The following is a 24,370-nucleotide window of genomic DNA, read 5'->3' as shown; positions in this document are numbered from 1 at the left end:
TTTAACTTTTTTGCTGTAAAATATGTAGTTTTAGTTCATAAAATTCTGCAGATTTTGGAGCACATATGTATAAGCATTTTAAAAACATAAAAATAAAGCCCAGAAATACTTACTTCATTACTTAACCAATATACCCTGAAAAAGATCCGAATAAAATCATATTTTCGTGATTATTGTGTGTTGGACTTCTTTTGATGCAATTAGAGAACAGAACTCTCTGCTAGAAGTCGGAAATTAGTGGAGCAGTCGAATCAGAACCATTCCCCGGGAGAATCCAAGAATCCACGAGGTGGAGCTTAGTGAGTTTCCTTTCCGCATTGTTGGCCCCGCTAAGCGGTGTGAAATTCAACTTTAACGGACACCCCCAGCTACTAAGACTGGCCACAAAATGCATTTTGGGTGATTTTAGTAGCTGTGATTACTGCTCAAGCGTTAATTCGAGCGAGTTTTCACAAAACGCTTACGCTCGCGAGGCTCTTTGGGGAGATGGTCTCCAAAAATGATGGCGAGGGGGCAGGTGGCAGGTGAGCCTTATAATTGGCGACACCTTTAAGTGCCGACCTTGTCATGCTCGCTGGCGTCGTCTAATTCAGGCCGGGGTTGTTCTTCATCACCGCTTCGCCCATCGACTTAAAAATCAACTCCAACGCCGGCGTCGCAGTCGCTGTCGGAGTCAGCTTTGGAGCCGGCAGAGGCAGGAGCTCCAAGAAGGCAAAGATGAGCTCATTAAGCCAACTAATTTGCATATCAGGAACTCTGGAGAATTCTGAGCCACTGCCACAAAAAGTTACGCCCCTCTCAAAAATGATCATTAGGGGCTTGGCATTAAGACATTAATAAAATGAAATATTAGTAGAGGGAATTTGCCAAAAAAAAAAACTCTAAGAAATGTGATAATTAAACATTTCTTTTGAAAAATATTTACATAATTTAGGCAACGACTTTTATTAAATAATTTAAAATGAAATCAAGGAATGGAAACTCAATTATTTCTTGAAACAAATAATTTTTTAACTTTTATTTCTCAGAAGGAGTTGTTGTTATAAGCAAAAATATTTTTAAGCCCACTTTTTGAAAAGATATCCTTAATTTTAAATCACCCTAGACAGTTCAAGTCTATTCAGTCTAAAAGCCAAAAGTCAAATGACCAAAACAGAAGCCAAACAATTTTTGGACATTCACACGCATTGCACAATGAATAGTTTTTTTTTTGTAAATATTTTGATATATTTTTTGGGGGCTGCTCCAAATATCAGAGTGGACTGAAAAACCGTTTGGCTTGGCACTTGTCCCTCGACCCTATCAGAGCCCCAAAATCGCATCGGACGCGAATCAAAATTCACCAAACATTCGATCACGGTGGCGATCGGCGCTTTTGGCGGACGCTTTTCGCCTGCCAAGTGGGTGAGGCTTTGACCACGTTTCTATCTATCTATATACATAGAGACTCTGTAGACTATCCGCGTGAAAATTTCAATTTGAATTTCGGTTGCGAGTCGTGTCTAAGTTGAAGATATTGGCGGCAGATACGATGGTGACCCGATAGGAAACCGATGCCGATGGTGCCGCCATGGTCCGTGTCATGTAATACGTATCGATTGGGTAAACGATTTCGGCGAGGGCGAAATAAATTTAATGTCAAAAAACTGATTGGCAGTTGTGGGCCAGCAGGAAGCCCTTTCCGGCCAACACGTACCAAAAGCATCCATCTTGGTGGAGGGAGTTGGTACGGATATGCAAAGTAGAAGGAAATATAATATAAAAAATTTTAAGTTTTAACAGGGTATAGCTTGGGAAAGCTATAGAGATTATAGTTTTACTCTCTTTACATTTCCCACTTTCACTAATCATCCTAATTACTACACTGTCTGAGAGTATTGGGTCATAGTATATCTTTAGAGTTTTGTAATTCAATTAACAACTTGGAAAGAAGCACTAATTGGTTTACAATATAAATTTAAAACACTGGCATTTAAAACAAAAAATATAACAAAAAACTAATTCCCCTTTATAAATCAAATAATATATTTAAATAAATAATTTGATTGATAATCTATTTTTGTGGTAAACAGCTTACCGCAGCGTATACTTGATTTATGAGGTACTTATCTCGTATCAATCAGTTTTGAAGTTTTTATCATAAACGATTTGTCCGAAGCTCTATGGACTTATGTCCGCTCATGTTAAACCAATTAAATGAACAGCCAGCCATGTTTCGCCGTCCAATTAGACAGTATTGGCCTGGCCAACATACATACATATGTATATCTGCATAACGACGAGCACTTGACGTGTTTTACGTCATGTTGGTGCTGAGTGAGCCATTGAGTTTTCATCTGTATCTGCATCTGAGTCAGAGTTAGAGTCAGAGTCTGAGTCTACTATATTGACCAGGTGTTGGGGATTGTAGATATCCTAATACACTGAAAGAAATACATAGCTCTAAGGCTAGAGAGTTAAGAATACTTAAGCCATTTTAGAGTCATCTTAAGTATGTATCTGTTAGTAGTTACCAAGTTTCAAGTATTTTTAATTGTTTGTTTATGTAAAACCTTTCTCTCTGTGCACTGATTGGACCTGGTCTAAGTATTTTGTGTGGTCCACATTCACAGAAATCAAAACTCACCTAACAGGAAGTATTTGCATGCGCAGATCCCGAGACCGGGATCCGAGGCGCGTTCGCAGAAAGCGAAAGTAATCATCCACCGCAGTGGCTGCCACTGGGGGGATTATTGTTTAGCTCCCGGGCACGCATGGCTTCCAGGGACTGCACGGGGTAGGCAGGGAGGCGTGGCACTGGAGGCATGGCATATTTATCACACAAATACAAATAACCATTATGCAATTTGGCATGTCTAAAACGAGCAATTTGCCGCAAATGCAATAACATTCAGCTGGCCAAGGAGGGCGGGTTAGCCGATTGTATGTAAGTCGGCTGCAAGCTTGATGGTTTGTGTTTCGGGGCAGGATGGTTGTGGTGGCGCCCTGAAACGCAGAAATAACATACTGGCCTACATATACTAGTACACCCATAAAAAAAAATTGGCGAAAAGAAATGAAAATAGGCGAGTGATAGTGATGGTTTAACCCATTTGTTAGCAAATTGTTTTAGCTTGTTATGGTTTATTTATGAAGTTGGCTTTTGTTAGTTGGGCTTTCATTTGTTAGAGCTTTAAAAACGTAAATAAAACATTATGCTTTTTAAAATCTCATGCTTCTTTGGGTTAACAAATCTCTTAACAGTTGATTTAACAGCCAAAGTCGAGGGAAGTACCGCAGCAACATGCAACACAACAGCACAGCAGCAACATGCAACAGTTGGTTGCAACATCTGGCGGAGCTAATGTTATGTCAGGGGCATTATAGAATGCGCCAAAACCCAAAAACCCAAAAATGAAAATCGAATTCCCGTAAAATCGTGTGATACCTGAACCGATTAGTGCTACCAATGGTTAAGTAATGGCCCGAAATGCGTTTTATTGCGAATCTTCGTAGCTTTATGTTGATCGCGTAGAGTACGTGATTCGTGATTTGGTTTTTGTTTTGTTTCGTTTTTTTTTTTTTTTGGGTACATCCATGTACTGTGTTCCTGTAATTTTCATGCTGACCCGATTAATTGACACCACCAGCGACAGTTACCAAAAAAAAAAAAGAAACAACAAGCCGTTCAAGGTCGTTCGGTTGAGATGTCTTCCAATTTGATACGAAAGGGCCTACAACTGGGATGGATTAGCGTGACAACTTTGGACTCACTCACGTTCACTTTTGTTTTGTGGTGACCGGTGTAGAAGGCCGCTAAGTGATCCATTCAGTAATAATATATGTGCTACTTGGTCATTCACTCGGAATGATTTCCCCAAAAACTAACCAACCAGCCAGTAAGACAGCCATCCAGTCAGCTAGTCACTCCACTAGTTGTCGTCTTGCGATTATGATTATGAAATTAATGTAATTTACCTTGTATTACACAAAGCATCAACGATCTGCACTGAAGAGTCAAAGTTCGATTGTCTGCGACATACTATTCATACGTACAGTAACTGAAGCATGGTCCGGCAGCCGGGCAGTCCGCCACCAACCCGCCTAACCCTCCGCCGGGTCTTGACCCCAACTAAACAGAAGCCGCCAGAGGAGTCAACAGCTTTTGCCCGCATTTATTAACATGGCCAACAGAGTCCACTGTTATGGCTATTGTCGCTTTTGCTGTTGGATTTCGCATTGCTATGGCATGTAGCAGCCAGCAGTCGCTGTTGTTGCTGCTGCTGCTGCTGCACCAACGTCACGTCTTTCATGTGCAGCGCAGTCGGCCCAATCGCTGTTAGCCATGGTATAAAAACGGATGAGCCGCAGCCTGTGGTTATCAGTCACCACCTGACAGAGTTCGGTTTTTGTATTGCTCCGTGCCGAAGAGATCAGCCAATCATATCAGCCATGTCCGCCCTGAAAGCCTTCGTAAGTGCGGCAAGGATATCGGTGTTTAATGTGTTTTGAAAATCGGTTTTGGACTAACCAGTATAATCTCTTAAAAGTGATTCTTGTGTTTTAAAAAGAGACCAAAGAAAACAATATTTAGTTTTTCAAAAATCTTAAAAATGAACAATTTAAACCTCTTGGATATTCAACAACTTTACAAAATCATCAAGAGAATGTAGCATTGAACGTTTTTCAATATAAAATATTGTTTTTAAATTTGTTTAAACCAAAGAACTTAAAATTTAAAACTTTATTTTTAAAGAAAAAAGAACTATAAACTAAAATTTTAGTTTGCCTTTGAAATAAGACCAACAAGACTTTTTCAAATAAGACCAATAAGACCATAAGACTAAATAAGACCAACCAGTTCATAAAGACTTTAAAAGTTCTTAGGGTTTTTTACATTTTAAAGAAGTTTTCAAACTCTAAACTTTTAAAAACTTTGACTATTTTTAACTAACATATCTTAATTTAATATTCATCTTACAATGCTTATATTTTTTAAACATGCCACATAATTGTTTCTTTTTCCACAAACTATGTACCATATTTCTTTCATAACACCACTCTGGAAACCGTGACAATTCAGTTATCTAACTCGAAACACTTTAAAAATTAATTATATTTATTAAGTTTTTCACTCAATAATTTTGCAGATAATTTGGTAAATGACTAAAACGCTTCCTTATCCCCATTTCAGATCTTTGTTGCCCTCTTCGCCGTGGCCTACTGCGCTCCCAGTCCCGGTTTCTTTGGCAAACAGTAAGTCTATGAGTTTAGTATCTGAATCTGAAGTATTTGTAGCTCAGTTCGATTTGCACCTGAACCGATCCATAAATAACCCAACCGAATCGATAAAAATAGTCATTTCCCGCTTTATGCTAAACTAACGAGCGATCGCATGGGTTTTTAAACGCTGCGATTGAGCGGCTGGTATATAAAATATATGTGTCCGATTCGATTGCGATCGAATTGAGCAATCAAAACGCTTGTACCACTTAACGTACCGCTGGCGCCCGTCGGCCCCCGCAGTCTGAGCCGGCCGGCGGATACCATTGAACTTAGCCGATCTTGGCTTGGCTTAGGAATTTCACAGGCTGCGATTGGCATTTAATTCATTGTAATGCGCGCATAATTGTGCGACTTAATTGCCAATTCCATTGGCTGCCAAGACGCAGGGTTCAAGCAACTGATTAGCTAATAAAATAAAGAAACAAACACGCCATGAGAGGTGCCAATCTGACCGACCGATTTCACTTTCTGTCCGCACAGCGAGCACCACACAATCCACGTCCCATACAAAGTGCACACCGTGCACCACCACCACGTGCAGAAGGTGCACGTTCCGGTGGTGAAGCATGTGCCAGTGCCAGTCTACAAGGAGGTGCACGTTCCCGTCCACCATGTCCACCACGAGGAGATCCCCGTCCCAGTCCACCACGTTCACCATGAGGAGGTCCCCGTGCATCATGTCTTTGATGATCATCACGATCACCATGGCTGGGGCTCCCACCACGGACACGGATGGCTGTAAGCCGTTCTCGGGAAGAATGCTGTTTTATTATCCACCCACCACCACCTCAGCAAGTCCAATTAAAGTCCAACTAAAGCCTGTAAATACTGTAAAATGTCTAAGTTAATGATTGTAAATAAAACAAAAACAATATATTTCGACTGTAACAGAAAAGTTTCCTAAATCTTTATATTTCGATTTTAAACTGGATCGGCTAATATATCTTTTTCTTGTAATTAAGGTTATAATTTCTCAATATTTCTCACTAATTGAAATGATTGAAATATTTTCACAAACATTTCAAATATGGAGCAATACCCCAATTATCAAAAATGTTCGATTGGCAGGTGAATTGGAATTTTGCCTGGGAATGTGATAGTTTCGATTGGATTATTGGCCCATTAGTAAATCCCATTGCAAGACCCTGTAATTTGCAGTTGCACTTGACCTTGGCTCTGCTACCTGAAGGCGGCAATTAAGCCGAAGTTTTGCAAGAACGACTTTCACAAAGCACTCACTCGACCAGCTCCGACTGAGGTCGACTGCCCTCCTGCCGGTACCGCTTGCCTCTCCGCTCAGTCCCCCTGATACAGACTTTGATACAGATTCAGAAATTCAGGGGCTACCCATTCCGATCCGGTCTGGTCACTCGGCTCCACTCCTTCCTCGAGTAATTCTAGAAGATAGGGGCGTGTCGAGGTGCATTCTCTTTACATGACAACATGGCATAAGGTTCCTAGTTTTATTGCCACTTGAGGTTGACAGCTTGATCCTTGAAAAAATTCAAGTTTTAATTAAAGGAAATGGAAAGCATTTCAAGGTCTTTAAAAGTACTGAATTTTCCCCATCCCTTCCCTTCTCATTATCTCTGAATATTTAAAAACATTTCTTGAAAAATATACCCTCATTCCCATTGTATAAAGGTCATATTAAATAAAATTCATAATTCTTTGACCAACATTTGCATTTTATTCGGCGCCAACAACAAAGAATTTCAAATTAATGTTCACTAATTGAGAACTGGGGGATAGGCGAAGCGTTAGAGGAAACTGCGGGTAGCCGCACAATGACCACCGGCCATCCTAGTGGCAGTAGGGGAAGTTGGGGCACTGGTGCGGCGACACTCCAGCGGGATACAGACGCTCCGTCCATCCGGGCAGTGGGGGGGCCGCCACAGGAGCACCACCATGTCCGGCATTCACATCGCAGTACGGATAGTTGGGGCAGGTCTGGGGATTGACGCCAGCCGGATACTTATCACCGCCAGCGGAGGGAGCGGGAGCCGCGTTCCAAGAGGGCTGTGGCTGCCACTGGGGCTGGGGCTGCTGCCACTGAGGTTGCGGCTGCCACTGGGGCTGGGGCTGTGGCTGCCACTGTGGCTGCGGTTGCTGCCACTGGGGCTGGGGGGCGCCCCACTGTGGCTGAGGGTTGTGCAGACGCGCATTATCACAGATGGGGAATCCGGGGCAGTCCTGGGGATTAACGCCAGCGGGATACTGGGCAGCAGGTGGGTGCTGGGGCTTGGCCAAAGCCAGAGCCAGGCAGGAGGCGAATAACTAAGGGAGGAAAAATATTATTTAATATTTAAATTACGTATTAATTAAAAAAAGGAAAGTAGAGGACTTCTTTAAAAAAAAAAAGGTTTCCAAGATATTGAAGTTATTCCCGAATTTTAGGTTATTTTATAATCCGATTTTAAGGATATGAAGGATACAGTTTTTTAGTTTTTTAATTAAACTAATTTTTCATAATTTAAATAAATTTATTGTAAAATCCCAGTTTTTATTTTCCAAATATTTTCAGATTCAAGGAGCTTCTAGTCCACTTACCAGCTTGAAGAACATGATGGCTGTGATGTGTGGGTGGATGTTTCTGGTAGGTTGGGTCGGTTGGTTAATGGTAATCCTTGGCCAAATTGGACTATGGAGTCGTAGCTCAAAACTTCCAATTGGGTTCCTGGTCAGCGCTGCACTGTTGCTGGCGAGCCGGCCATCAAGCTTTTATAGCTGATGCTGGCTAGAACCGAGACTCTTGGCCAAGTCTCAGTCTGAGTCTGAGTCTGGGGCTCGAGTCTCTCGGTCTCGGCCTGGCTCGGTTTCACTTTCATTGCTGTTGCAGGCAGGCAGGCAGTTGGCTGCTGCTTTACTTTGCTTTTTCTGCTCTGATCTGTGCTTTACTTTACTTTACTTTACATTTGCTTTTGATTTTTATTGTTGTTATTATTGTTATTGTTTTTGTAGTTGACTGATCTCGCGCATATTTTACTTGATTGGCCCAACAGATTATTATGAGTCTTTGTTGCGGAGCGCGGACAAATAAATCGAACGGGGCCGACAAACCGACAGACAAATACCTATATATATATAGGTGTATATCGGGGTAATATGCTTAAACACCCAACTATGCAAACACACACACGACTGTGCACTTATATCGAGTTACCGACATGCCGTCATTAGCAATGAACTAAGCCCCCAACTTGCAATTCGGCCAAAAAATCCAAAATCCAAAAAAAAATGGAAAGAATCGAAATCTCCTGCCTGGTTTTGTATATATTGTTTGTTGTGCACTTTTTGACATCGTTGGCGCGTTGGCGTTTTTACCAATTTTCGGGAGGGTGGGGATCAGTTCGTGAATCACTTTATTCAGAGGGCGGCAGAATCGGAATCGGATCGTGTAAGAGGCACAGGTCGCCATCGCCATCGCCATCGCCATCGTAGTCGCCATCGCCTTGGCATGCCACTGCCACATGTCGGCCCGGAAGGCAGTCGGAGTCATTGTAAACTGGTTTCGGTGCAGCGAACTTGCACTAGATCTCAATGCACAACATTCGAGCGGTGGCCCGAGGTTCACTTCTAAGTGCTAGGGCTGGGCAATGTCACATATGTAGTACAGGTATCTTAATGGTAAGATTTTTAATAAAAATTTTCCTAAAAATAATTCGTAATAATAAGGTTAATTTTATTTGTTTAACAAACTTCATACATTTTTATTCAAAATTAAAAACATTCTTTAATTTCATTTGAAATTTTTCTACATTTTTGAAAAACATTAAGGAGATTTCAGGATGCCGATCCGAGTATTTAATGATGGATTTCTGCAAATGAAACAAGAAAACATTAAACTTTGTATATAATACCTTAAAAAATAATACAAACCAAAAATAAATCAAGCAATGGGTTAAGATTTGATCATAAAGACCTCCCCCACATATTTTCTCAATATTTTCCAACCCTAAATGCAGATTTTCCGTTTCAGTTCTATTTCCGATAACCCGTTATAGGTTGACGGCCGTTCAGATAAATCCCACACACCGCCAGTACTGTTATTTGCTCCACGCAGTGCCAGCGAAACTGAAACCGACACCGCACCGCCTTACGCACCAATATGTGCGACTACTTCCTGGGCAGGCTCAGGCCCACCAACTGGTCGGGGTTGGGGTTGGGGTTGGGAAATTCAATTACTTGGAAAAACGAAAAAAAAGCGAAAATCGCACTGCCACACAAATTATGAGCTAATCAGGCAGCACCCAGCGCCCCAGGTCGGCACACGACTCCGTCACACATACATGTTGCACCTATCCATATAGCATATATGAACATGTTATGTTTTGGGGGACAGACGTGCCCAATTGTTGGCAACGGTGTAACAGATTTAGTTTAATTCTTATAATTTGTGTTTGCCGCCAGCCATTGGCAGGAATTTGCGCGGGCGCGGCACCCCAGTCCAATCTACTACCCAGTCCCCCCCTAATATATCTACATCTTGTATAGTGAGAAAAACTAGAAAAATTCATATTCATGTGTCCAGATATCATAACACAATTATATGGTGCTTGGAATAGATTAAATAGTACCCTAATAAAAGTGATTATATAAAAGGGAGATGGTTTTGGAAGTAAGTCTTTAAAAAACTAAGGTTTTTAAAACTTTCAATGGAGTTTAAAAAATATTTTTAAAGAAAAGCTGGATAAAGTCATCTATATAAGTCAAATATATAATCATTTTATATCATATTTCTTATTAAATCTTTAAAAACCTATCATAGAATCTTTAAAATTTATTCAAAACTACTACCTTATACACTTCCTCTTCAAAACTAAAACATAGTATTTCATACTGAACCCATTTTATTAATAGTTTTCGATTTTTTCGAAATTAAGACCATTTTTTGGTCACAAATATGCATTTTTTTCTTCGTGTAGGCGGTGTTGGCCGGCTAATGCGTTATGTTACGTTGCCAGCACCACCAACCAAACCACCATCTAGCCAGCCAGCCAGTCCAACCGATCGATCTCGTTAGCCTTGATCAATGGCCCGGAAAAACAGAATAAAGCAAAATAAAAGCCAGCGAAATTGAAATTGTTGACCGTTCGCATAATGCAGTGCTATGTAGTCTGGAGCTGGAGTTGGAGCTAGACCTGAAGCTGAAGCTGGAGCACACACATATGTGTGTGTTCTCGCGCTTGTAAGTGACACGGCAGTGTCGGTGGGGCCAGTAAGTATTGTATCACTATAGCCCCTGGGCTAAGAGATATCGGCATCGTTGTCGGGTTTTGCCTTTTTTGTCACACATGCCGCAGCGTGCTTTAAATTATTATGCCATTAGTTGTCGCCTTATTTTGTCTAGATTTTAATTATCAATTTCCTTCTATGCTGACAGTTGGACGGGGTGGGGCGCCGCCCACACCTCAAGCGCCTAGGTGGCTGACCCACCGAGAAAGTAAACGCGACGACATATTCGAAGCATTATCATATGGTATTCTATTGAAATCAGTACTTCGACAATGGATTAAATTCATGATAGCCGATCATTCTTCTTATTCAAATTTGCTTACCAACAAAAAAATTAAATATGTAAACTAATAAGCAAATAATCCAAGAATTTTGCTTGACTGGAGCCTAGACATTGTGGTGGTGGTGTATGTGGGTTAAGTGCCCTCAGGAGCTGGCCGACACCTCAGCCATGCTGACGTCAGCCAGAACAGGTCCAGTCTCGGGTTTTTCGCTCTCGGTTGCAGTCTCTTCCGTTACGATGGTGGCATTATCTTCAGCATCAGCTTCACTAGATGGCACATCCTGCAGCAGGGCACGTCGTGCGGATGGCTCCTTATCTAAAAATTCAAAATGGAATTATATTATAAGGCCTATCGCCTAATACATATATTTATAGATATACCAAAAACCCTTGTACTCTGCTAGCACTGTCTATAATTAGCATGCAAGAGGCAAGTGCATTAAAAATCCAATTTGCATATTAAATGGCGGAATACGACCATTTCGAATGACTAGTTGATTTTTAAAGCTCTTCTGCATGTCTAGAATGGATCTTTTTATCGAAAATACTAACCAGAGTCATCATCGGATGATTCACTCTCAGAGCTATCGTTGCGCTTGGTCGACGCAGGGGTTGGTGCCTCCAGAGAAAGCCGGGGGGCGACGGGACGCTTCTTTCGTGCCGGGTTAAGTACATTGCAGAAGGCACACCGGAACGTAGTGTACTCATACTCCTCCTTGTGCAGCATACCTGTTGAATAGGTCTTTAGATTAACAGTTCTTATAGAATCTTGAATAGAGTTTTGTACCGTTGTGGGCGTGGCACGCCTTGCAGATCATGCCGAAGCGATTCTGTGGAGTATCGCCCACAATAAAGTCCACAATTCGATCGATAGCACTGCGAGACCGCTCATCGACAATGGGGAACGGTGAGCGGCGTCGCAATTCCTGAACGGCACGCATCTGCGGTGATGCTGACGTCAACGTCATCGCTTGTGTGCTGGCGATGCTGTTGTTCAGAGTGTTGTTGTTGTTATTGTTGTTTCGATATACGCTGCTGTAGGGAGTGACCGCTCGCTGACTCGGCTGCTGGCCAGCAATGGTTGTGGAAAGTCGTGCCGCCGCCTGTGGGGTCCTTTGCTGGTCTACAGTAGTGCGGTTGAGAGCCTGATTGCTGGTGTTGCTCAGGCGGAGCTGTTTCTTATCGCCGAAACGCTCCAGGAGATTCACTGCCACCTGGACAAGGGAAAGCATGAGATAAGCATGAGTTGTAGAAGCGGGAATGGTGACTAAGTCTCACCTTGTAGGTCTCTTTGTCCATGACCTGTTCCAATATCTTGCGCTTATCCTCCTTCAGTCGCGCCAGCTTATCGCCATTTTTGTTCAGCTTTCGTTGAAAGTACCACGTAAACAGACGCCTCAGAAAAACGATTCTGCAAAGGGCACGAGGGTCAGGGACCTGATATTCGTAGTGATCTCATAGCCGAGCGGGCCAGTACTCACACAAACGGAAAGAGGAGAAGCGGAACCAAGTACATGAAGCATTCCTGCAGTGTTGGCGGAAAATAGAAGAAGTACCACAGTCCGAAGCCCACAATATACGCGCCAATGGTGAAGCCCACAAAGTTGTTGACGAAGCGCCGCTTCCGTTCCTCTGTGTTTATCATGTACTTCTCCAATGCCTGGATCTGCGTCTGCAGCCCCTCCAAGACCGCCTCCGTAGACTTTACCTTCTAAAATTAGATATTCGTGGGCACAGCGCCATATTTTCGGTCAGTATATTGCCACAATGCATCCGAATCCAATTGGCGACTCGGTCATGGCTAATACGCACCCGGAACTTGGACAGCACGAATCCCATGGTGTATGTAGAGAAATATAACTAAAAACGACCAAACTCGATCATTTACTTGATTATTTTGCTATTTAAACCGCCTGCTGCGAATTATTTGTTGTTTTTAGGGTTGTTGATAAAATATCAATATATCGATATAGATATCGATGTCTGAACTATAAATCATTTTGTACAAGATTTTTTTTAAGTGCTTAACGGCTTGTGTCTTTGCTCTATGGTTTGTGACTTTGCTCTAAAACATTTTTCAAAAATTTATAAAAACTATGGATTTATTCTCTAATCTTAGTTCAATCTTCTAATGTACAAAATTTTATGCTAAAAAAACCATTGCCATTCTTTGGTATATTTAAACATAGAACTTAATTTTCATAAAAAAATGTCCTGCTTTGTCATTTTAAAAATAAGTTCGATGGGTATTTTAATTTAAAAGTTAATTGAATTTACAAATTGAAGAATATTTATTATGAAATATTTAAATATTTAAGTTCCAAATAATTTTTTATCCAGAATAATTATAATTCTAGCTTTTTATAAGCTTTTATGGCTAGATCTAGCTCTAGAGTGACCAAACAGAAAATATCGCAAAATAATTATATTATATTATACTCCACCATATTATATTATATTGTTTTGGTTTCAAATCGCGATATTCAATTGACGGTTGCCCGGCAAAGTGAAAAGTTCAAAGACTCCCGCGGTTCCGCCGGCTTTTGGATCGGTCGTCTATATTCCGCGTGTGTGCGACTTGAAAGTTTTCCAAAACAAACTGTGAGCGTGGTGAAGGAAGATGTTGCCGCTGCAGGAGCAAGTGCAGCAGCAGGAGTCGCCGGCACAGTCCCTGACATGGCAGCTGGAGGACTATGCTTACTTCCGGAAGTGCGGGGAAATCACCGCCTCGCCGGACGTCCAGTGTTTTGGGTTCAACTGCGCCTTCTGCCCGTCCATTTGCCTGCAGTTCTCCGTGTTCATGGACCATATTCGCCTCCAGCACACCCAGGACGTGAGGCGGCGCTACGAAGGCGCCCAGGAGAAGGTAGAGAAAACCACTCAAACGGACCTGGTCATCATGGAGATGGACTGTCCGGAAATGTATCCCGTGGAAGCGGTGAAGAAATCCAATTGGCAACCCGTGCAAACGGAAGCCATTGACATGGACATACAGCTGATGAGTCTCGTCCAGCAGACCCCCGCACTGCCGCCGCTGGAAAGTCAAACAACAGCAATCGCGCCCGAAATAGACCTGGTGTACGTGGTAGAAAATCCGTTGCCACCCTCGCCGCCACCATCGGCGGACATATCGGGCGATGAGCTGACGACCACCGAGGGTTGCCTGGGCCTGCAGGCGGCAGACCTGGATCCATTTGCCGTGCTGCACGAGGTGGTTATGACTCCGCCCACACCCACCCACTCTGGTTCGATTCCGGCCGCCGCAGAGACGCCCCCCGCCTCAGCAATGGTGCTACCGACTCCAATGCCGCGCTACGAGACACGACGCGTGGTAAGTTCTAATCACCTATGGTGGGTACAGTGAAAGCTTGATAAAAAGGAACTTGAAATATTTGATGTAAGCTTGTAGCATATTTTTCTTAATTTATTTTTAATAAATTACATCATTTTAAGCAATACTATAGTTTTTTTTTGCCTTCATAATTTAAATATTTAATTGTTGAAATTTTAATAAAAAATGCACAATAGTACTATTTAGCGGGTAATTACTGTCTTGAGTAGCTTCCCCCTTTTTTTTTTCAAGCAATTTTGTAATGCAAAAATGGCTTTCCTGTCTAGAAGAGAGGGGTGGGGTGGGGTTGGACGGAGGCAGCTAGTTCCGGAGAAGGTTTCCCTGGTCACTTGACCTTCAAAATAACGGCGCAATGGCACACAACACGAAAATATTGAGCAAAAAGTGTGTCGCGCATTTTGCCCGCTCATGCCTCGCCTCTCTTTTGTTCTCCACCATCGCCACTCTTCCCCCTTTGAAGTCCCGTTTTTCCCTCCATGGCCTTATACATAGAGGGGGGGTTTTTTTTTTTTTGGCTGGGGGGGGGGGGGGGGGGGACCGGGAGACGTTTTGTCAGCCAGTCTGTCACTTTTCTTGATATTTTTTTTGTTGTTTTCCAAAGCAACGCAATTTTTCAGCTTTTTTCTTCAGGTTTTCACTTTTGTTTTGTTCGATTTTTTCCATATTTTTTGTTGTGGACTTGAAAAATATAAAAAAAAAACAAATTCTTTTGTTGTTCTTACATCTTAATTTATGTGCCAACACAAAAAATAAAAGGTATATACATATATCTCCGAGAGAGGCTGAAAAACACTCGAAAATTGGGACACAAACAGTACAGTATTTTGGAATATCGGCCAGCTTTTCTTTGTTAAAAATAAAAATATCTATTAAATGGTAATTAAAACGATTATTTATGTCAACAGATACAGAAATTTTGGTTGTCGTATAGCTTGGAAAACATTACTTTCGAAAATTGTTATTCTATTGTGAATGAACTTGAAAAGAGACATTTTCCAATTGACAGAAAGTCAAATAGCTTTGGCTATGTGATTGGCACTGTACTCTCGACCACTTAGTGATAAATGGGCCTCAATAATTCAGGTGATAATCGACTTAAACGTCAGACTATAGATTAAAATTGGTATTACCAAGAAGTACTACGTAGGAGAGAAATTCTGATGGCCAAAAATAGGTCCAATTGGCTTTGACGCAAGTGTAAGGCAAATGTCAATAAATAATTATTTCACACTCGAGCTAATTTAATAATAATTAAAGGAAAATATTCAGAATAGATCTGTGAGTAATACGGAATGCAAGTGTCGTCAGAATAGAAATATAAGTAGAATTCTTGATAAAATCATTACACGAACACTTGCAATAGAAATTATTGGTAATTTGTTGTTAGTGGTTTTTTTTTTTTTGGTGGGGTTCTGCTATTATCAGCATTTGGGGCTTTATCTAGACCCTAGACCCCAAAGAGGTAAACAAATAGAGGGGAACAAAATTATCTAAGCTTCGATTTGGTAAGCATTTGTAGGCCTTTCCACACAGTGGTACAGGTGTTGTTGGCCCAAAGATGAAAACAGAATATATAGTAGTTTATTATGATTTATATCCATAAACAATAAACGTACGTCTCTTGGCCACTTGAAGTCATTTAACCTGGAAATGTATGTTATATACGTATATGTCCGATCAATCGATCGTTGAAATTGTCGTTCTGGCCAGACACCTCCTCACCATATCACTTCCTCACTACCTCACCTCATATCGCTGGGTAATAAAATAATTTTCGATGTTGTCGGCTATTGAAAGTGGCTTAGAGATAAGAAGGCACTATGGGCCTTAACTAAGGAGGTTTTAATGTTCATTTAAACACTTGTAAATTGGAATTTTTAGAGCACCTGCCATAAAAACCAGCACAGTCTATAAATCATGGTCTCATAGTCATTTTCGAAACATTATATATCAGTATACACATATAATCACCGATTAGCTATTTGTTTTGTGATCAAATCAGAGAGTTGCATTGAAAAAACATGACCCATATATCATTTACCATAATCTAATCTCATCTTCGAGAAATTTCGATTTTTTTGAGGACAGCTAATGCTTCACTTCTTATCGAGCATATATCCCATGCCTATTAAATAATTAACAAGTTTAACTAAATATTTCGATATGGAGAGCGGGACTTATGGGGGGCTTTCCACCCGCAACTCTTGGTCTCCGATCGATCAGCTGAGCTTTATAATCAGTCTAATTTAATTAATGCAGCCTTGTGACTAAAATCGAGTAACTGACACCATTGATGTTTGTTTTAAGTTTTAGTTACGGTTCCGGGCTTAAGAGTTCCCAACTCCGGGCGTATTTTTCTTTTTTTTTTTGTCAGAAATTGATTGCATTTAATGCCCCCGCATTATCTTTGAATCTGGCTTACGTTTTGTGGGCTCTATAAGGTTTCCTCATTCGGTTTATTTATTTTTCGGTAGGCTTCCATCAGGGCGTGGACAACTTTTATGTTGCTGGCCATAAAATAAAAAAAAAAAAGAAAAACGAAACCCTGCCATGGGTTGCGTGAAAAAATATTCTTCATAATTTATTAGCTCACGTTGGCTTTATTACATTTGAGTCTCGTGTTCTACCGGATTTTGCATGTCGTTGCCATTGTTTGTTGTCATATGGCTTGAAGGGGGGGATATAATTTTTGTATAGCATACAAATGTGAGCTGAGAGACCTGGCTGGGTCTTACCACATAAACCTACATAGAGGAGCCCTCAATTAAAGCTCCGAGCGAGTCCCCAAAAAACTTGTAATCAACCATAGCCTTAGGTTATACATGCCCTGACACCGTTTCAGGCCAAAAGCCTTACAAGGGTATTAAACGGTGTATTAATGGGCTTTCCCATGAATCTTTTATTTGCGAATCGACCAACACCATTCGAGGGCTTAGAGCCCTACATGTCTACATGTCACCTCACTAGCTCGGTCGGCATTCCCCCGGCAAGAAATGGCGCCAATGGCGATTACGAGGCCAGGCGGAATGGAATGAAAGTTATATCTAAATAAGAATTTTTCATTAATTAATCCGTAGAGCAGCGCATCATCAAAGAGGCTTTTGATTGGCTTGCTGGCGGGGTGACAAGTGCATTAAACAAACGCGCTTTTAATTGAAACTGCTCGCACCCGGAATTTAATGGCTTTGATCCAGGCCGCATATCAATTGTTATACAAATACATAGAAGTTCCAATAGAAGTTCCAAACTCCAGAACTTCTATTCTGCGGTTTAATTTCCATTTATGGCTTCACTTCCCCAGCCCTCAGATTTTCCACAATTCAAGATCCAGACAGTTCTAACGAGTTTCAAGCCCCTTCGATTGAACAATTTCTTAATAAATAAACATAAAGGGGGAGCTGCACACTCAACTAACTCAATAAGATTGGTCTGCGATCGGGTTTCCGATATATATACACATACATACATATCTATCACAGACTGCCTCAGCTGTTGTTTGTTTATTGAATTTTTATGCAATTTTGTTAACTGGATCAATTATTTGAATGGCGTGTTCGGTAAACACTGCCAGCTATGTAGTACTGGAGCCGTGACGCAGGCTAAGGGAACTTTCTGTCTGTCCAGACCGCACCCCACAAATTTGGGGGGTGAGTGGTTGTCCGGAGACCAGACCCAGCCCAGCCTTTGTTTGTCCAACTGGGTCTTTTGTACTGCAGGAATACTCCCATTAAGTGGTTAGTTTGGATATAGAAATCTAGGTTAACCTTAGTGACTTGTGATTCTTATAAAAATAATATTTTAAACCATAAACTATAACCCCTAACCTTTAAGAACTAGAATACCTGGCCAGACCTGGTTGCAATGCTATGCAAGTTGCGATATAGAACCATTTCCTGTTGCCAGGCAGACAACGTCAAGGATGTCAGTGGCGGCTAGGGAGACGAGGGCCCGACTTTAATGGGTTTACACTGTTCACCTTTCCGATGGGCTCAGGCTCTGGTTCTGGATCCGGGTGGCTTGCTGGGCTGGCCTGGCCTGCTCTGGTCCTTGGGTCGAGTGGGTGTGACCCGCGTTGTAGCTCCACTGGCTCGAAATGAAAATGTTTTCGCCCGCTTTACCACCAAAGGGGGCGAAACTTTCATTTCGACGTTTGAAATTGCATTTTTAATTGGGGCCAAGGTTCGTGGGCACTCCATAGCTTTAGCTTTTGGCATTTTTTTTTAGTTATTCAATTAGCTTAGTAAATTGATGTTGTTTGCGTATTGAATTGCGAAAGGTCATGGTGCTATTTGATTAGTAAATAATGACTGTTTCCTCAAATCGATTAATCAGACAAAGGCACTGGGTCATTTACCCTTCATTTTGAGGGCACAGGTGTACCTCCTCCAGTGGGAGATGAAATTACAAACTCCCTCCCCCTCCCAAGTCAGAACAAAATACATTCTCCTTATCTGGAATTTATGTACTTGTTGTTTATTCAGCCTGGCCAGCGGTTGGTAGAGCAATTAATTAAACATTAAATACCAATCGCCAATAACCCTTAATGCATTCCAGCTATATACACCTTGCTCTAACTGACTGACTGACCCCTATCCGAAGGGCTATCGACTTTTTTGTGGGTGGAATATCGACTGGTAGACCCTGGCTTTCTAGACCATTAGGCGACAACTTCAATGGCCAATTATGGCCCAACAAAATACTTCAAAAAAATTAGTCAAAAGTCATTCAGAACATCGAGTTTTTTGAGCACCCATTTCATTTTATGAGCAAGCCTTAGTACCATTAGTTCCAATCTACCCCAAAAGATACCCCAATAAATTTTCATTTCTAGAACTAGACTTTCTTTAGGAATGTTTCCAAGTCTATATAGAATGTATATATATATATGTAGACCAGGTGAAACCGGTTGATACTGCTTATCGTTCACGGATACTTTTGTGCAATGTTTGTCAGAACAAACAAATGCATGAAACACAAAAAAAAATACAAACAAAAGTTTCGTTTAGATCTCGTCTGGCGGATTCTTAATTAGGGCATTGGAATTTTTTTTATTTTGGGAGGGGGAGTAACCTTATCGAGAACATGTGTTTCAGTTTTGGGGTAGGTCGGATTATCTTTTCAATGCAAAAAACTTAACTAAATTTGCTTAAAAGTAAGCCCATAATTCCATAGCCCTTGCATTACTCATTGGAGCCCCCCGAGTTATCCGAGGAGAGGAAGTACTCCAGCTTGATATACGATATATTAGCATTTATGACGCCGGGCTTAATAGGAATCCGATTCGAATACTCATCGTAAGCGAAAAACCAAACCAAAATAACAAACGAGCAAACAAATAGATACACGAGGAATAATATATATATAGAAATATCGGGCCAGTCGGGGCAGCCATATGCGAGGGCGATAAGAACAATGACGACGACACAAAGGCCAATAGCCGGATGATATTCTGATATTTGAGAATATTGTATAGTCGTTGGGGACACTGGCATGCGGGAGCGGACTTTCCCTTTTTTGTTTACGACTTCTGCCCGGCTGCCTGCCAGTATAAATAAATACACACATATATATAGAGAGAGTATGGTATTCCGACGATAAACTCTCGGCAAGATCATGTGGTTATCTGGAAAAGATACACCACCACCACCAACGGCAACTGTAACAAATTTATTTATTTATGCGAAATATTTATTCTATTTTATGCAGGCACTGCAGCGTAAGCTTCGTCAAGCGAAAAACGAGAATCCATTGGAGCTGGAACTGGAGGAATTGGAGGAGCTGGAGGAGGAAGAGATGGAGGTAGAGGAGCAGCCGGAAAAGAATGTGCTGGAACTAACGCCACCGGCAACACCCCCAACCCCAGCACCGCCCACCTCGCCCACCAGCAGCATAGCCAGTAGCTTGGATTTCCAATCGGTGAGTAAACACGATCCCATCATCGAGTGTGTTGGGTATTCTATATTTGTTTCTATAATTTCCAGAGAACACGCCGTGAGCTGGAGAGGAACCGCGACTTTGTCAGTTCTCTACTGAAGGAATACGAACGTATGGATAAGCTCTGGAATCCCCGACATCCCGACTACAAGTACAATGCCAAGAGGAGTGTCTATGGCGAGCTGGCTGCCCCACTGGAAGCCATATGCCACATGCGACTGACGGGAGCTGAGATATTCGCGGTGCTCAAGGAACTCCGGGGCAGATACCGCCGGGAGCTCAGCAAACTAAACGCCCTGGGCGGGAAGTACAAGTCCCGGCTCTGGTACTTTGACAAGATGCACTTCCTCAGAGGTGTGATTGAAAACAAAAGAGCCGAAAGGGAAGCCAAGGTGAGGTCCACTAACTAAGCAGACTAGAACATATACTAAATGATAACCCATACTAGGTCTCCAATGAGTGCAATGAGAGCGAAAAGTCCTGCGAAACGGACGCCGATTCGTGCAGCAAGTCAGCTCTCTACCGAGAAGTACTCAGCTTTATCCTCGACGCCTTCAAGCGTATGGAGTGCCTGTGGAACCCCCAGCACTACGACTACTCCAGTTGCTGCAAGAAGGAGCTCTATCGGGACATATCCACCCAGCTGCAGGAGGATCTCAACTATGAGCTTAGCGGCGAGGAGTGCTACAAGGAGATCCAGAAGCTGAGGACCCGCTACCGCAAGGAACTGCGTATGGTCATCAAGCACAAGGGCCTGTACCTGCCCAAGCTATGGTGCTACGATGAAATGGAGTTCCTGCAACCCATTTTGCAGGAGCAAATCTTCCACAAGATCAACAAGAAAGTGGGTGTGGTGGAGACCAAGCAGAAGACCAAGTTCATCGACGCCAGCTCCATCCAGTTCGCCACTGCAGAGGATCAGCTGCAGTTCGTGGAGATCTACCGGAACTACGCGGCTCTCTGGGATGTAGATCATCCCGACTATCGTTCCAATGCCTACCGAAATCAGGCCCTGGGCCAAATGCTGGAAGAGATTAACACCACCTTTGCTTCAGGCTACACCACCGAGCAGCTGGAGAAGACCCTGTTCGACTTGCGGAAGGACTTCTCGGCACAAAAACGCAAGATACTCACCGAACCCAGCGACACCATCAGTATTCCCCTTCTGCACGCCAAGTTGGCGGAGTTTTTGGAGCAGAATGTCGGACCCTTCCGCTGCGATGTGTGCTCGGAGCTGGTCAAGACCTGTGACCAGTACAAGGTGCACCGATCCGGGCACGATGGCACCCAGCCGTTCATCTGCACCCTCTGCGGGAAGGGCTTCCAAATGCCCTGTAACCTGACAGTGCACATACGTCGCCACAGAAGGGACTTCCCCTACGCCTGTGAGCAGTGCGATAAGCGCTTCGCCACCTCCACCGAGGTGGCCATCCACCTGCGCACCCACACCGGCGAACGGCCCTACATCTGCGACCTGTGCGGGAAATCCTTCAAAACTTGGTCATTCTTCGACATCCACCGACGCCGACACCTCAACCAGTCGACCTTCCACTGCCCGATCTGTGCCAAGGGCTTCTACGAGAAGAACCGCTTCACGGATCACATGAACAGTCACTGGGCGATCCGCAAGCACCTGTGCACGGTGTGCGGCAAGGCGTTCACCACCTACGGCAACCTGAAGAAGCACACGGAGCTGCACCTGGCGGTGAAGAAGTACAAGTGCAGCGCCTGTGGCCGGCGGTTCGCCCAGTTCGCCAGCCTGCGTTGGCACAAGAAGAAGGAGCACTCCGCCGAGACGAGTGCAGAAACGGAGGAGAAGTAGACCTCCCACTCAAGGCACTCTACTCTGTTTACACTGCAATCGTAGAGGTTTAAGTTTTTTCATCGCGTACTTAACGTTATCAGTAGTACCTATAGCATATCGTCGATCTAGCACTAAGTAATCTATTTATTTAGACTCTAAGTGGAACTGATAGATGGCCAGAGGGCCAAGAAAGTGAAACCAAAAATGTATTGTTTCTCGAATCTGACCAAGAGCTGGTTGCAACCAGATTACGCTGGACTTTTATTCGCCAGAGTCGTAAATCTTCCATCCATCCAATCATCGTTAATGTATATATCCTCCGATTGGCTAATTTCTCGAACGTTTATTGACTTCAATTCCAGTCCCAGGCTGATGAAAGTGCAAGTGACAAATGAACCAGAGAACCCATCGCCAAGAACCCAACGCCCTTCTCCTCAATTCGATTTCATTAAATTGTTGCAACAGAAAAAATTACGAGTACCAGCCGGAAAATGAAAATTAATTGCACCCAATGAATCGTCGAGCAAGCCGAGCATATATCTAGACTCCAGAGCCAAATGCATTGAACTGTAACGCAGTAATTATCCAAAGGCATTGCTAAATAAAATCGAAAGCTAATCAACTGTCGAGGGGGCGTTGGAGGAGCTCCACAAATTAAAAACAATATATCACCAAAGATAAATAGGGCTGGGCTCCAAAGCGCGATTTATATTCTTTAAATATTACCGCCATAAATATTTATTGTTTCGAGTAATAGGCTTTGGAAGTCGGCACGAGTTAGAAGTTTTTTTTTTTATTTTTTATTTAATGTTTATGACTCTTTATGTGGCAATAAAAATACTTTAAAGTGAAATGTTGCTCTTGAAATACTTATTTTTTATATTTATATTATTTACCTATAAGTGTCGTAGGTTTATTTTAGTTTTTGGCAAATCTTTCAACTCCTTTTGGCTCTTGGGACGAATCAGCATCTGTACGGACTTCAGGGAACGGAAACTATACCAGGGCTCCCAGTATATCCCTTGGACATTGTCCACCTCATTGTTAAAGTACTTGCCATTTAAGTTGCTTAAAAAAAATAAATAATAATAAAATTAATAACTTAATACCAATTGTAGGTATTTTTGTGAAATGCTAAAGCCTCATGTCAGAGCCTTGATAAGAAAAGTTTAATAGGACTCTGCTTATCATATCATAGTAGTTGAGAATAAAATTCTTAAAAAAACTTAAAAACTGAATATATTCTGACATATTATAACTTATAATTATAAGGCATTTTTTAATCTTAGCCTTACCTTCTTGAACAAAAATCATACCACCATGCTCCATGATGATACTCGGCACAATTCATATGGGTGAACTCATCGTTGTCCCGGTCGAAGGTCGAGAACTTCATCTTGTCGTGGGTGCGCAGTGCGTCACTGGCATTGCCTTGATAGTGACCCAGAAGCTTCAGCTCGTAGCCTTCCTCCTCACTGCCGATAAGGAAGTCATCGTAGTGGGCATAGCTCCACTCGCCGTTGAACCTCCTAAAGCTAATATACAGCTCATGCGGCTGGGATTTGGTTATTTGATGCAGTTTCTCCAATCCGATGAAGAACTCTCCATTAAGTTTCCCAAAGCCCTTACTGTATGAGTCCCAGTTCCGGTAAAAGTTCACAGAACCATCAGTCCGTCGCTGAATAGCCAACCAACCGGCTCCAGCGGTGGTCAGGCCTTCACAGGCCACTAAAAAGGGCAGGAATCCAGGGAGGTGGAGCAAATGTATTCCGGATGATTTACCAAAGGGCATGCAGGTCGTGGTGGCCGCCTCCCAATCCGCCAGTAGGTCGTCCTTCTTCTCCCGGAATTTCTTTTCAAAGTACGCGGCTTTGACCCGGAAATGATTAATTAATGCCGTGCTGGAAGTGTTTTGTTTTTTTAGCTCCGTCAATAGATGCTGTTTCCTCTTCAGCCTGGTCTCATACACTTTCACTTTGGTCTCCAGTTCCTTGATCTTCTCGTCCTTCTCCTTGATGGCAGTGGCCTGGGTGGCATTTTGGGCTGTACAAGTCTGGGTGAGATTGTCAAGCCGAACCTGAAGATCATCACTGGTTGGGTTTATGGTTTGCAGTTTATTGATCTCAATATCCTTGTCCTTGATGGTGGCCGCACTCTCTGCTATTTTCTCCATGTACACGTCCAGGATATCATCCAGATCCCCTTTGCTAATTCGAATTGTTTTGTGCTGATCGATATGTACTTCTGCCAGCTTTTCCGGCGCCACTGTCACAATTGGGATTAGTGTGGCATTTGCACTAAATATCTCAGTTTTGTTTTTAGAGTCCTTCAACGGCTCCTTGCTGGATCCTGGCTTGGGTTTTGGGGGAACTTGCAGGGAGAAGGCATATGCCAGCAAAAATACTATTATTACCACTTGGTGTTGCATTCCGATATGGATTACTAGGCAACTACCCACAATGAAGTCCGAATTCAACTGAAATCGTCGGAGAATGCA

The 24,370-nt window shown here is 42.6% G+C and overlaps 5 protein-coding genes across 7 annotated transcripts; 2 read left to right on the top strand and 3 right to left on the bottom strand.

Annotated features, from left to right (window-relative positions):
- Positions 1 to 4,342: 4,342 nt before the first annotated feature.
- On the top strand, positions 4,343 to 6,160 carry LOC108131500 (polyadenylate-binding protein 1-B). Its single transcript, XM_017250399.2, has 3 exons — positions 4,343 to 4,452; positions 5,174 to 5,235; positions 5,746 to 6,160. The coding sequence occupies exons 1-3, from the start codon at positions 4,432 to 4,434 to the stop codon at positions 6,005 to 6,007; spliced, it is 345 nt and encodes a 114-aa protein (XP_017105888.1). The 5' UTR covers positions 4,343 to 4,431; the 3' UTR covers positions 6,008 to 6,160.
- A 772-nt stretch (positions 6,161 to 6,932) lies between these two features.
- LOC108131507 (cuticle protein 1) lies at positions 6,933 to 7,979 on the bottom strand. Its single transcript, XM_017250404.3, has 2 exons — positions 7,816 to 7,979; positions 6,933 to 7,542 (listed from the first exon to the last, which is right to left on the bottom strand). Exons 1-2 carry the CDS (start codon positions 7,828 to 7,830, stop codon positions 7,069 to 7,071), a joined length of 489 nt encoding a protein of 162 aa, XP_017105893.1. The 5' UTR covers positions 7,831 to 7,979; the 3' UTR covers positions 6,933 to 7,068.
- Positions 7,980 to 8,926: 947 nt separating this feature from the next.
- On the bottom strand, positions 8,927 to 12,750 carry Lnpk (zinc-ribbon metal-binding protein lunapark). 3 transcript variants are annotated; one of them, XR_001773657.3, is made up of 7 exons: positions 12,596 to 12,750; positions 12,265 to 12,494; positions 12,062 to 12,194; positions 11,571 to 11,997; positions 11,336 to 11,512; positions 10,824 to 11,099; positions 8,927 to 9,083 (listed from the first exon to the last, which is right to left on the bottom strand). XR_001773657.3 is itself a non-coding variant. In XM_017250884.3 (6 exons), exons 1-6 carry the CDS (start codon positions 12,620 to 12,622, stop codon positions 10,927 to 10,929), a joined length of 1,167 nt encoding a protein of 388 aa, XP_017106373.2. In that variant the 5' UTR covers positions 12,623 to 12,750; the 3' UTR covers positions 10,726 to 10,926. The 3 variants fall into 3 exon arrangements, 1 of the variants encoding a protein (XP_017106373.2); XR_011442383.1 differs by lacking the exon at positions 8,927 to 9,083 and adding an exon at positions 10,726 to 10,764; XM_017250884.3 differs by lacking the exon at positions 8,927 to 9,083 and having other exon boundaries at positions 10,726 to 11,099.
- A 513-nt stretch (positions 12,751 to 13,263) lies between these two features.
- On the top strand, positions 13,264 to 22,678 carry rgr (regular). The gene is made up of 4 exons (XM_017250827.3): positions 13,264 to 14,114; positions 19,842 to 20,051; positions 20,117 to 20,461; positions 20,518 to 22,678. Exons 1-4 carry the CDS (start codon positions 13,404 to 13,406, stop codon positions 21,889 to 21,891), a joined length of 2,640 nt encoding a protein of 879 aa, XP_017106316.2. The 5' UTR covers positions 13,264 to 13,403; the 3' UTR covers positions 21,892 to 22,678.
- A 48-nt stretch (positions 22,679 to 22,726) lies between these two features.
- On the bottom strand, positions 22,727 to 24,332 carry LOC108131541 (angiopoietin-related protein 7). Its single transcript, XM_070278713.1, has 2 exons — positions 23,169 to 24,332; positions 22,727 to 22,941 (listed from the first exon to the last, which is right to left on the bottom strand). Exons 1-2 carry the CDS (start codon positions 24,299 to 24,301, stop codon positions 22,770 to 22,772), a joined length of 1,305 nt encoding a protein of 434 aa, XP_070134814.1. The 5' UTR covers positions 24,302 to 24,332; the 3' UTR covers positions 22,727 to 22,769.
- Between the last annotated feature and the right edge of the window lie 38 nt (positions 24,333 to 24,370).

This window comes from Drosophila bipectinata, chromosome 2R, assembly GCF_030179905.1.
Source record: "Drosophila bipectinata strain 14024-0381.07 chromosome 2R, DbipHiC1v2, whole genome shotgun sequence".
In the NCBI taxonomy this organism is placed as follows: domain Eukaryota; kingdom Metazoa; phylum Arthropoda; class Insecta; order Diptera; family Drosophilidae; genus Drosophila; species Drosophila bipectinata.
Note: the sequence above shows the minus strand (reverse complement) of the source record. Positions and strands in the feature narration are given on the sequence as shown.